The 12,730-nt window shown below is 36.8% G+C and overlaps 1 protein-coding gene across 3 annotated transcripts in view; it reads right to left on the reverse strand.

The window, feature by feature from the left end:
- Positions 1 to 12,730, reverse strand: part of zgc:172282 (leucine-rich repeat and fibronectin type III domain-containing protein 1-like protein) — a 224,736-nt gene that overhangs the window by 95,091 nt on the left and 116,915 nt on the right. For all 3 annotated transcript variants that reach the window (XM_061719274.1, XM_061719272.1, XM_061719271.1), the window contains exons 3-8: positions 11,223 to 11,439; positions 8,746 to 8,897; positions 7,922 to 8,175; positions 7,514 to 7,757; positions 7,236 to 7,393; positions 4,079 to 4,459 (exon numbers count right to left, since the gene is read on the reverse strand). In XM_061719274.1, coding sequence (XP_061575258.1) covers positions 4,079 to 4,459; positions 7,236 to 7,393; positions 7,514 to 7,757; positions 7,922 to 8,175; positions 8,746 to 8,897; positions 11,223 to 11,415 — 1,382 coding nt within the window. In that variant the 5' untranslated portion in view covers positions 11,416 to 11,439. The remainder of the gene's footprint in view (positions 1 to 4,078; positions 4,460 to 7,235; positions 7,394 to 7,513; positions 7,758 to 7,921; positions 8,176 to 8,745; positions 8,898 to 11,222; positions 11,440 to 12,730) is intronic.

Here is a 12,730-nt window from a genome sequence, read left to right on the forward strand (position 1 = left end):
TATAAATACTGTTGATCCTAAAAGAAAAAATAAATGTTGATACTTGTTGAAAAAAGCTGTAAAGAGTGACACAAGGCCTTTTCACCAGTACATGTGACACAACTCATTTATCTAACCGAGAAACATATTCATTTTTGAGAAAAGGGTGTAATATTTTACCTTTTGAGGGTCACCCACATGCTTGAAGGTTATGCTTTTCTTGATTTTCAAAGGGTTCAAAATTGTGTGCACACCTGAATAAAGTGTTGTATACCTAGTTTTGAGGCTTTCTGACTATGATTTTAAGGTGTATGGTTGATTAAGGATGAACGTTTTTTAAAGAGCTAGCAGAATTTGGACGTAGATTGATTCTCTTAACTCCAAATGGTTATCAACATCCATCTATCCCTACATAGCCCCACATAGCCTCCCATTGTAACTGTCGCTGTGTCACATGGCTGGCAATATTGTGGCTGACTGTTTTAGGAGGTAACCGATAAGAGCAGATAGAGGGGGGAGGAAAGCCAAAAATGGTGCTCATTGCTCCACATAGATAGTAGAAAAGTTAGGTTGGATGATTGAGCGGATTGAAAAAACAGAGTTTGAGTCATGATCTAAGTAAAATGACTTTATGGTTGTACATGATTAATATGAATAGGGATCAAAATATGGGACCTTAATCATTTTGGAGCACAGCTCGGAACCATTTTTTTACTCTTTTTTTATGGCTTTTAGCCCTGTTTGAGAGGAAAATCTGGACTTTCATGTATAAACAAAAGCTAATTTAATGTTCTTGGTTTTATCTTCCTTTATCTCACTCTTGTTGGTATTTCATTGCTTATTTTAGTTACCTTTATTTGTTTACCTCATACTTGTGTATGAGGTGTATGAGGTAATATACTTGGTGTATATTTGGTGTAGCCTACTGAAATTTTACTTTGAATGTGCTATAAAAGAATTAACTTTCACTTTACCGGTTTTGAAATATTGCTGAAGCTAGTGTGTCATGGCACAGATTCCAAGAGACAGAACTATGTTTGGCAAAACAGTGGTATTTTTTTGCCTGGGAATAAAAAAGCTACCTAAAAATCTACACAGAATATTAGATGCATTAAAAGATAATGCAGAAAAAATATGCAGGAAAGAAAGGAGGAAGATTGAAAATAAATAAGTCTCTTTAGCTTTATGGAATTCATCCAGGTAGAAAAGTTTTGAGTCAAAAACAATTGATCAAAAACAGTGTTCTTACTATGTATCTGAGAGACTTTATTGCTTATCCACACTGCTCTATTGTTCTGAAGTCTGATGGTTGAGCTCGGCCTATTGGCCATAAAAAGCAACGTATATGATAAACTAAAGTGAATAAACAAACAGAAAAATCTGGAGGGATTAAATTGTTATTTCTATCAAACAAACATGCTATAACCAAAACATTCTGAGGCAAATGTGATAAACATGATTAATTGTATGAGGAAATATATTGTATATCGTTTACTACACTGGGAAAACGGAAAATATATCGACCTCCCCATTTTTCCCTACTGTTTTACTGTCAACTCAACCCTATACCTTCACCTTTATTTTCTTCCCTGACCCACAGCATTGTACCTCACCCTCTTAATGGATATTGACCAAGGAAAAGTAGAAAAGAGGCACTATACACATCCACAGTTTCGGGTTATTTATCTTTTTCAGAGCTGAGCTGGTGAAGTCAGTGCCATCTAATGGATCTTAATCTTGAAACATCATGTGATCATGCATTGTGTAGGAATCTTTATTAAGCCATGATCTTGTTTAATGAATTGATTATATGTGCATATGTGACTTATTTTTGACTTTTTTCCCCATTTGAATCCAAACCTTCATGTTGAAATAATGGTATGTTATTCTTCCAAAAGTAACAACATTCATATGACATCTTAAATCTTAAAAGGAACACAGTGAACTATACCAACAATGATGTTTGTTGAGCCAATAAGTGATAGAGAAGGTATGATATATATCTTACTCATAATTAACACACAAAAGAGGACTTATTTCCAAACATGGCCAAAGTACAGACAGATAAGAGAAATGTAAACATCATCAATTTGGTATGCGGATTCGGTACTGTATGAACCATCTAATGGCACAGTGTGGATCTGGTTATTGAGAGCAATATGTGTATGAATTTCAATTTGTATGGAATTGCAGTGCTGTAGATCAATTTCAAAGGACACACTCCAAGGAGGTATGCCTGACTGCCAAGCTTTCATTGAGACCTCAAAAAATGTATCAACTTGTAAAAAAAAAAGGGAGTAATATGCTTGTTATTGCGGATTTCGCTTTTTAGGAATGAAGAATAAAATCTAAAATCTGACCACTTTTGCTCATTTTCATTGCTTCCACAACCATTGAAAGTTTGCTTCAAGTCACTTCTCCAGAAGCTGGAAGATAAGAACAAAGTGGATTCATATGAAGGGAAGCCAGTAATTAATAGTCAAACTGGCAGTTTTAGATAAACGGTGAACAGAGAATTGGAATAAAGTTCAGCTTATCAGAAATACTGTAAGCTGGCTTTTAAGAATCTAAATCATGAAAAGAAATGCTTTCAATGCCTCAGGATCAAAATACCAATCTGGACTGCGTGGTATGTCACTTTCAAGTTTTTCCTGAAGTAGAGATGCATCAACTGAGCAACGGTTGAATCCTAGATACAGTGTGTCATATCTGTCCTTCCACTTTCCACTGCAGTCATCAAGACATGATCACTTTGAGATTAAGCATCAAACTGGGGATTTTGAAGAAGTGAATCCCAGTTCACAGGAACACAAAAATACTGGTATAGACACCTACATCTATCCACTGACAACTGTAATATAAGGCTTCTGGCTGACTGGTTACAGCTGGGCCGATGCTATGTAGAAATGCATCAACTGTGTTTGGAATTGTAAGAGACTGCTTGTCTCCAACAATTAGCTAAACTGCCTGAATAAAGAAGTGCACTCATTAACTTGAAGAAAAAAAAACCACAAACACATTTTCAGAGAGACCCCAGTCTCTGTCTAACAACGTGTGTTTCTTCAGTCAACACAAATGGTCAACAGTGGTCATTCATTGAGGTTATTCTTCAGACAACCAGACATTTTATAATGTTGAACAGGACTATAAAAGGACAAATTGAGACCATTATGCATCATAAAAGGCCCACAGATGTGTTTGTATGTGAATTACCAGCATCATTAAAGCCACCTGGCAACTTCGACAAAAGTTAGGATATTTGCTCTGCCATTTTAGCATGAAAACTACCTAATATGTGACATCTTTGCATGATTGAAAATGATGAGGGTTTCGTGGTATAATATTATTAGGGACATGTGTCAGCAATAATGCTGTCAGTGCTTCAGGTTTTGCCCAATGAACACCTGCAAGTAGTTAACCATGCTCTTTATCACACAAGAAGCAGCAGTGTGGATGACAAGCACTGTGGAGAGACAAATTCCCCATAATGACTTGCAGGTAAATTCTTTCTCAAAGATAAACGTACTCATCAATACACTATACATGTGGGAGTGAAACCACCAAAAGGAGCATGCAACAACCAACCAATTTATATGTCAATACTTATCTCAGCATAGATTTAGCTTTTCAAAACAAGAAGCGCTGTTGTCAAACCATCTTATAGTTGGAAGCATATAAACTGTAATCCAGTTAAGATGTTTCTTTTTAAGCTGTTTTATAAAATACATTAACTCAGATCATGAAGCAATGTTGCCTTTTGCCTTTTATATGGTCCTACATACTATAAATATATAAAGAATTACCAAATAAACCATTCCCAGTAATGTGTTGTGTTGAACATTAAACTGAGATCCGGTAATGTTCTGCCATTGTGAATTAAAGTAAATGGCCGGAAAAGTAATAGTGCTTTCCAAGTGAAGCGGTTGCCAGTAAATTACTGCAGATTCACAATGGGAATATATATATGTGGCCGTATGTGTGCGCACACTCAGAGGTGACCAGTAGTGTCCTTCATGGAAGTCATTTTAGATACCACTGGCAGCAAATTAAAACAGAATGAGGGGGGAAAAGCATTAGGTGCAAGTGCAGATAGACCAACCTGTAAACCAGTGTGTCATCCCCAGAGCTGTTGTACTGGACCTGGAACATCCTTACTCCAGATATAGGAGTTTGACTGCTCCATCTAATGAGGGCAGAGTTTCCTGTCAGTTCCACCAACGAGACCCTCCTGTCTGCCCCTCTTGTTTCGTTGTTTGGCAGTGCAACCTTCGAGGAGGTGAGGATGTCAGAAGGAGCTGGCTCAGAAGATGGATCGCGGCTGCGGCTTGTACTGTTTGCCAGATGAGGCACTGCAGTGACAACTAACTCCACCCTTCCCGTGGATTCGCCCGCTGTGTTGGAGGCAATGCAGGTGAAGTTTCCTGAATCCTTCACAGATGTTGCAGTGATCTCCAGGCTTCCATTTGGAAATACTAAAGTTCTGGAAATTGAAATAAGATATGTTTATTCAAATACATCAAAACAATAGCTAAAATGCAAACATTACAAACATGTTACAAACAAAAAAAACAAAGATAGTATATTTTTAAGTGTGTTAAATAACTAATCCTTCATATCTCCCTAAAGCTTAAATAACATGTATGATAGTCTTTTTTTAAGATTGGGATTTCCCCTTCTCTCTCAAGAGCAAACAAGTTTCCACTTTGTGAATGTAGCATCTTCCTCATTCATCGGAATAGGTCATGGTATTCTACAGGGTTCTATACTAGTATTAGACACCATGGCATCAACCTTCATTGTTATCCAGATGATATGATCTATACCTACCATGAAGCCAGGAGACCAGAAAGTTAGCTGGACAACAAACATATCTTAATGAAACAAAGAAATGGATAATACTTCATAACTAAATTGTCTAGTCAATTCTAGATGGCATTACTTTACCATCTGGTACTATAGAGAGGAACCTTGCTGTTATTTTTTTTCTCCAGAATGTGTTATTTAAATCACACATAAAGAACATTAGTAGAAATGCTTTTTTTTTCAGATTTGTAGCATTACAAAATAATATCTCAAACTTATGCTGAAAAACTAGTCCATGTTATTGTTACTTCAATACTACACAAATGTGGTACCTTTTTAAGGAGGATGTCCTAAAATTGCTCTTAATAGCCTCCACCTGATTCAAAATATTGCATTTTGAAGTTATGATGATGACTTGACTTCCTGTTAAAATTCTCCTCCTTAGGTTAAAAGTTCTTAAAAGGTTAAATCACAGTTCCACATTTTTACAACACAGGAATTCAATTGCAGACTACATGCTTACTTTTGGTTCCTTGAATTTCCAAAAGTATATTGGGATGCACTGCTTTCAGTTATCAAGCACCTCTCTCGTGGAACCAGCTCCCAGGTAGTGCTAAGAATCCAGAAACCTTCTTTATAGGGTTAGAATTTTCCCTTTTGATAAAGCTTTTAGTCAGGGCTAGATCATGTCCCCTGAAGCATCCCTTAAACTATTCTGCTCTAGTCCAGGACTATTAAGGGACCTCCCATTATGCAGCGGCTCTTTCCTCAATCTGCTGTTTACTTTTCTTGTACAAATCTGTCATTATCATTCCGATTAAAATTATTGATGGCAGTTTTCTCCAAGCATATTTGTGGTGGTGTTTTTTTTTTTAATCCCTGTTATTAATTCATTAATTTACTTCCTCTTCACTGTTGCCCTTAAGCTTGATCAGGATGGATGGTTCCACCAAGGTGAAGATTCGATGGAGTCTGTTAGGTCCCTTAACTACACTGTTTGTTATGATTTGACATTATATTAATGTGTAATCTGGAATTGTGGATGAATTGGGATGAATTGGGTTAAACCTGTATTAAATTAAACTAGATGGAAGAGCAATATAATTTCAGTGAATCCTATCGAAATCAATTGGACTGTATTGAGATGAGTTATATATATATATATATATATATATATATATATATGAAGTAAATTAAAATGAATTGAAAAATGTGTTCATGTACTGTAAATCTTTCTCCTCTTTTTCAGTTTGTTTTGTGGTGGACTTCATTGCCAGCTATAGTGAATTCTGCCACACACCAATCAGGAGAATGGCAGATGGTAAACAGGAAAAAAACTACATGCACATCAACTGAATTTGTGACCCCCTTTAACTATTTGAAAAATATTTCTAAAATATTAAAAACACATTTTCTAAAATGTTTCTAAAATTCAATGACATGTAGCTAACAGGCTATAACACATAAAACGATGTAAAAACAATAATTCGTTGGATTCAGTCTTTTGATTCATATTTCCGGACTTATAGAAGATGTTATTACACTTGATATTACAAGCTATTTGTACAAGATATTATTACTCCAGCATAAACTGCAGGGTGTATTGGTAGACTCAGAATAGCACATAAACATAGGTCACACAATGATTGGCTCAGCATTCATTTTAGCAACGAAAGTGAGAAGACCCATTCACTTAAAGTTCATAATTATACACGGTGAGCTCTTCCACTGTCACTCACACTGCAGGCTATTGCAACTCAGTGTTCACCTCTAATCCATTTTTCGAAATGTGCACTTTGCTCTGTGCAACATCTGATGAGAAATTCAGCACCAGCATCGACCCACACTCTTATTCAGAATCAATGTAATGACCGCCAAGCAGAGGGGTCATTTCACTCACTGGTTGTGTTTCATCTCTCTACCTTGCAGTATTAACAGAAATAGCACTAATCAAACATTGGCTCACACAGTATCAATAAACAAGGCTGTTCTCATTTAATATTTAATGATCCAGATGGAAATGTTAAATCAAGAGTGGTTCAAGAGCATAATGTTTACAAATATTATCGCTGCTTTGGCTATTGTACAGAGACCCTTCTAACTAGAGTCATGTAACAAGTATGAACATGGTTACTCGATAAAAATGTGACAAGAGTGCCTTTGACCTCAACGACTAATCTAATCCTCTTTCAAAATTGCTCCACTTGAGTTGAGTGCCCATGCCCTTCTGCTAAAGACAAAAAAATGCACTGTCCCTTTGACACAGTTCACTCATAGATGCACTGAGCCCTGAATAAGAGAATGTAAATGCCTCTTTTTCTGTCAGTGAAGTCATAATTCCTAAAATAACCCCATATATTTGATTTCGAAAGACTGTAAAATTAAAAGAGACAAGCATTAAAGTAGCATTCCTTTTTTAAAAAAAACAGTCGACCAAAGCTTCATGGTGTTACCTGGAGCTATTAGATATAAGGCGTCCTTGAGGGCTTATCCAGTGGACTTCAGGCTCAGGGTCGCCATTTGCTTTGCATTTTAGACTTGCAGGTTGGCCTTCCATTGCAACGGTATGAGGTGACTTTCGGGTAAGAACTGGTGGGTCACAAATAAACTCCTAAAGGACAAAAGAAATAAAATAAAACCAAGGAAAACTGTTGTCCGTGGTTAACAACAATTTGCTTTTGATTCTTACAATAGTTTCTTGTAAGCCAGAGGCAAAAACAAAAGCTCAAACCTCTTCGGGTATTGTCCAGAAGTACTTAGCACTGAGGTCAGAGGGAGAGGCACATGTCTCAAGGTCATCTTCCCTTGTTAGTCTCCTCAACCACAGAAGCTCACAGTTACAGTGAAGAGGGTTACCACCAAAACTCAACACAAGAGAGGAAAGAGGGGAGCCTTTAGACTTGGCATAGACTGGGATCCTCAGGAACAATGGATCTGGAGGAATTTTCTTCAGTTTGTTGGACGTCATGTCGAGCCTGATGCAGGGCAGACCAAAGGGTCAGATGACAGATGAACAAGAACAGAAAAAAGGGAAAATGAGACACACAATATTACACATGAAGTGTGACAATAAGTAATTTCTTTAATTTACTTTATTTCAAGTATCTAAATAGATATCTTCCCATTTCTATGCCTTTACCTAGCCAGTTTGTGCAGATTCGTAAATACTCCCTGGGGAACATTCTCTATGAGGTTATGATCCATATTCAAGGTGTTGACATTGGTAAGGCGCCCAATTGTGTCCCAGGGAACGTCAGCAAGATTGTTGTAACTGAGGTCTAGATCCTCCAGAGTGGACAAGAAGTCATCAAAGGCATGTGGAGATATGGAATGAAGCTGATTATTGGCCAGGATCAAATGGCGAAGATTGTTCAGGCCTTTGAAATGCTCATCCTGGTTGAGACAAAAAGACAGTAAGAAGCTATAAGTATTTTATGTTAAAGATCATTTTACGTCCATAGCTAATACATATGGGGTGACCTTTCAGGAGCTAGTTCAGGCAGACTTCTCAAGCAAACCTTTTTATGCTCACTCACACCTCTCTGCATGGTTTATTCTAGTTACTCATCCTGTTCAAACAGTAAGTCTATTTTAAAGCGCAAAAGACATTGTCTCTCATATGACTTCTGAGGTTTCTCGCCAGCCAGGCTTGATTCAGTTCCTAAAAATCACACCTCCTCCACAGCTTTCCCCTGTGCAGAGGGGGTTAAGTTTTGTTCATCACCCTTGATATCTCTGCAAGGCGTAATATGCTAAAATTAAAGAATTTTATAATTAAAAAGCAACTTAAGTCTTCAAGGTGAGAGTTAACTTAACTACTTATCTTCTACTAACTAATTAACTTACTATACTGTGGATTATTTGTCATTGTAGCTCTTTGAACTTAGTTTGTGTGGCTCTGTTGTGTAATCAAATTGACTATTCATTAAAATTCAACATTAATTTCCCACCCATCTATCTTACCTTGATCACAGTTAATCTGTTAGAGTCTAGATGGAGTGCTCTCAGTCGCCGCAGGTCACTGAAAGCTGAAGGAAGGATCTGACTGATGGTGTTTCTTGAAAGGGTTAGATGTAACAAGCTGGTCATGTTGGCAAAGTCTTTTCTTCGTACGGCTGGGAGTGAGAGGTATAAACAAAGCATAAGAACATATAAAGTGATAGCAAACATGCAGCTCTTGCAGTTTTAAAAAGTATTTACCTCTCAACAAACTCAGATGGTTTCACAGAAAAGAATGATTTAGATTTGAAATGTTCTATAGCTTGTTTATCAAACCATTTCTGTACCCAATAGCATCCCATTCAGGGTTGCTAGGGGGGCCCGGTCGATCCTAGCACTCACGGGTTTGTACACCCTAGACAAGTCTCCAGTCCACCACAGGGCCACGCAGAGACAAACAAAGACCCTTTTGTCAATTTAGAGTCACCAACAAACCTAAAATTCATGTTTTTAGACTGGGGAGGAAGAGAGCTCAAACAGGCAGAGAAAAGTTCCCAGCTGGGCTTTAAATGGGGAAACTTCTTGCAGAATAGATTATACCCAACTTACTGTTTTATAACTCATACTTCCAGGATATTATTATTGTTTTGTTAAATTGCTTCTAGGGGTTAAAAGTAAAAGTAGTTAAAAGGTATTTTGTTAGAAGAACCTGAAAGTACATTTATGTTTCTGTTATAAGAGCACATGGTGTTTGTACTAAAGCAGTAATCTGTCAATGAGCCAAAGAATTGTGGAATTTTTATAAACATACCTGCATTAAACTCTGTGTTTATTTAGCTTCAGTATTCTAAGGAACATTGTCCTTTCTTTCAATTTATCCCACCGAAGAGAGATTTTATGTGGTAGCATGAAGTCACCAAAAGAAAAAGAGTAGCACCCAGTTTCCTCTGTCAGAGCACTTTGCCTTTTTAATGCAGCCGCTCCGGGTGCTCTTCCTTGAAAAACTCTGAGCTGTTCAGATCGGCACTGGTGTTGTCATTGTTCCACCTTTCAGGCAGCCAATCACATGGGAAGAATTCATCACCCTGGTAACTGAGAAAATGGAAGAGAGCACTTCTAGTCGTCCCTTTCAATCCCTAAATATACCTGCATGATTTAATATGAAAATTATCACAACAAAGACAGAAAAACCCATGTATTCTAGGAAGATTACTGATGAATCTAAGTCTTTCATTACAGTGCGGTTGTTGGCTTGTTGTTGACTGTATAGTCAGCCTTCAAGGGTTTTTGTTGTTTTTGATGAGGCAGTAGGATAAATTGCTCCCCAGCAACCTATTAGCACTTCTTTGTTGGGGAAATATTACAATACATAGTGACATGCCCCTTAGAGATGCTGCTGCTGCCTCGTACCACGGTAAGACCACTGTTTGGTCAAATAAACAATGTTTGATAAATTACTTTTATTCTGTGTAGTGATATAAAACAAAGCAACTTACAATAATGTCCGGACAGTCAGACTTCATTACAATGACAATTTTCCAGAAAGCTTATGTGCAAAGGGTTAATGTGCAAAGGGGTGTTTAGTTTTTGATCTGTTTGTTCTTTATTTTTGGTTATACATTAATGTTTTCAATACAGTATCCTGAAAGGGATTTTTTTTTTTTTTTTTGCAAATGAAGGGAACAAAAGTGTAATGCTTAATGCATAACATTCAGAGAATGAGGTCTAGAAACATATATGTTTATTACAGTAAAATGTTCCATCAAGCGAAATTACAGCTGGAAGCTTTATTTATGTGAATCTGATATTGCACAAAGTGAGAAAATGCATTTTTTTTTTGTCTCCACACATATTAATGGTTAATACCATGCTGGTAAAATTTTATTTTTAGAGTGGAAATATTTAATTCAAATCATTTCAATTCAAGAATACTTTGTTAATCATCAAAGGGAATTCTCTTAGTTAAGTTTACTAAAAATAGATTTACTTGATGTTATAATCCAGTCTACAGTGTGGTAGTAGCTACAGAAAGAATGAAGAATGTTCTGTATTTCCACATAGTTGAGACCTCAAATTTATAATTTTCGTGTAAATTGTTACAGAAGTGAATTACGTATTTACATCTCATTCAATATTACATATTTAATAGTGCCATATTTTGAACCAGTAGCAGTTATTTTAAGGGTAAAAGGTGTTTTAAATTATTGCCAGCAAAATTTGAAAACCTGGGTGAGAGGGGGTTTCTTAAGTCGTTACGAAAGAGCTGTTTATACTGATAAGGCTGGCACAGGTTAAAAAAATCTCTAAAATGTTTAGATTCCACCAATCCACAGTCAGATTGTTCTGAATCCTCATTAATTTCATATAACCACTTCAATATTATTCAGTTATGGAGAGACTGGAGCCTAACCCTGCTGTCAGCAGATAAAAAAATGGAATAGACCTTGGACATGGTGCCAGTTCAAGAGGAATTTCAAGGCCAACGTTAACTGCTATAATACCTGTGATGAAGTTCTCTTGAAGTCGGAGCTCCACAGTGCGTCGATCAATGGCAGCCGGGACAAAGAGCAAGCCTGTTTTAGAGCAGAGGATAGCGAGCGATGGAGAAAGGCTCTGGCACATGCAACGTTTTGGACACGGCTGTCCCCTGCATACCGCTGCCAGCAACAGCAAAGAGAACCACAGCCGTTCCATTATCCTCCTCAGGGAACAAGGCAACTGGAAGACAGAAAGAACAGAGCAGTGAATTGAAATGGAGGGAAAATGATGGTGTTACTCCAGAAAAAAATGTTGGGAGGTAGAGCACCAAGGTGAACCATTGACTGCAATATTTCTTTGTTTGGATAAACAAACATCCAGATAGCCTTGAAGCTTGCTTAAGGCAAAGCATGTTTATTTATATATGTAGCACATTTCAGCAACAAGGCAATTCAAGGTGCTAAACAAAGTGGAAACATGAAAAGTAAAGAGGGAAAAAAAGAGAAAACAAAATATTGACTGACAGTGCAATAGCATATTAAGCTACTGTTACAGAGTAGTACTGAAATTAACATTGTTTAAATCTAAATTCAGAATGGTTTAAATAATTCAGTCAACAGGAGCTGTAAACAAATGGGTTTTTAACCTTGATTTAAAGGAACTGAGCGTTTCAGCTTTCCTGCAGTTTTCTGGAAGTTTGTTCCAGATCTGTGGAGCATAAAAGCTAAATGCTGCTTCTCCATGTTTGGTTCTGATTTTGGGGACACAGAGTAAACCTGAACCAAAAGACCTGAGATGTTAAGCAGACAGCTTTTACAATTCATCACAGCTCTTAAAATGGTGCTGCAGATTTAATTGCAGGACCCGAAGTATGGGCCTTAAAGTCCAAGTTTACCATGTCATACCAAGATAAAACTGATGAACAGCATGCATGTTATGGTATGCAAAGATGGTACATTTTATGTTCTGCGGTAAACTCTGCTGTTTTCTGTTGTTTTAATTGCATTTTCTATGTTTTGATTGTTGTACACCGGCCTTGAGTGCCATGAAAGGCTCCTTACAAATACAATGTATTATTATTAGTATTATTATTATTATTAAGGCTCAAACACTGAGAATGATTGTGTACATCGACAGTCAAAATGCTTCTGAGTAAAAAACTTTTTTTTAAACTATGTTACACATTAAAAAATTGCAAAAATAATGTGCAGATCAGAGCACATAACTTCCTGTATTTTAGTCAAGGGTTCTAAAATTGTGCTGGAGTTGACATTTTCTTAAGATAAACTTGATGATAACCCCATGGTTGATATTAGGGTTTGCATGTTTTAGACTATTAGACTATCTGCCTGTTCAGCTGAAGTTTTTGATTCTTTGATTAAATTTCATAATTTGAATTGGTTCAATCTCTATTTTTAGGTTTGGTATTAATATCAGAAACGCATAGTAGAGGTTTGTGAAGTGCAAACCTATCTGTGGATTATCAGCTAAATGCTAATTAGCTCAGAATTGCACTTCAAATTTTTATAAT

The sequence above is a fragment of the Cololabis saira genome, chromosome 4 (genome assembly GCF_033807715.1).
Source record: "Cololabis saira isolate AMF1-May2022 chromosome 4, fColSai1.1, whole genome shotgun sequence".
NCBI classification, from domain to species: Eukaryota; Metazoa; Chordata; class Actinopteri; order Beloniformes; family Belonidae; genus Cololabis; species Cololabis saira.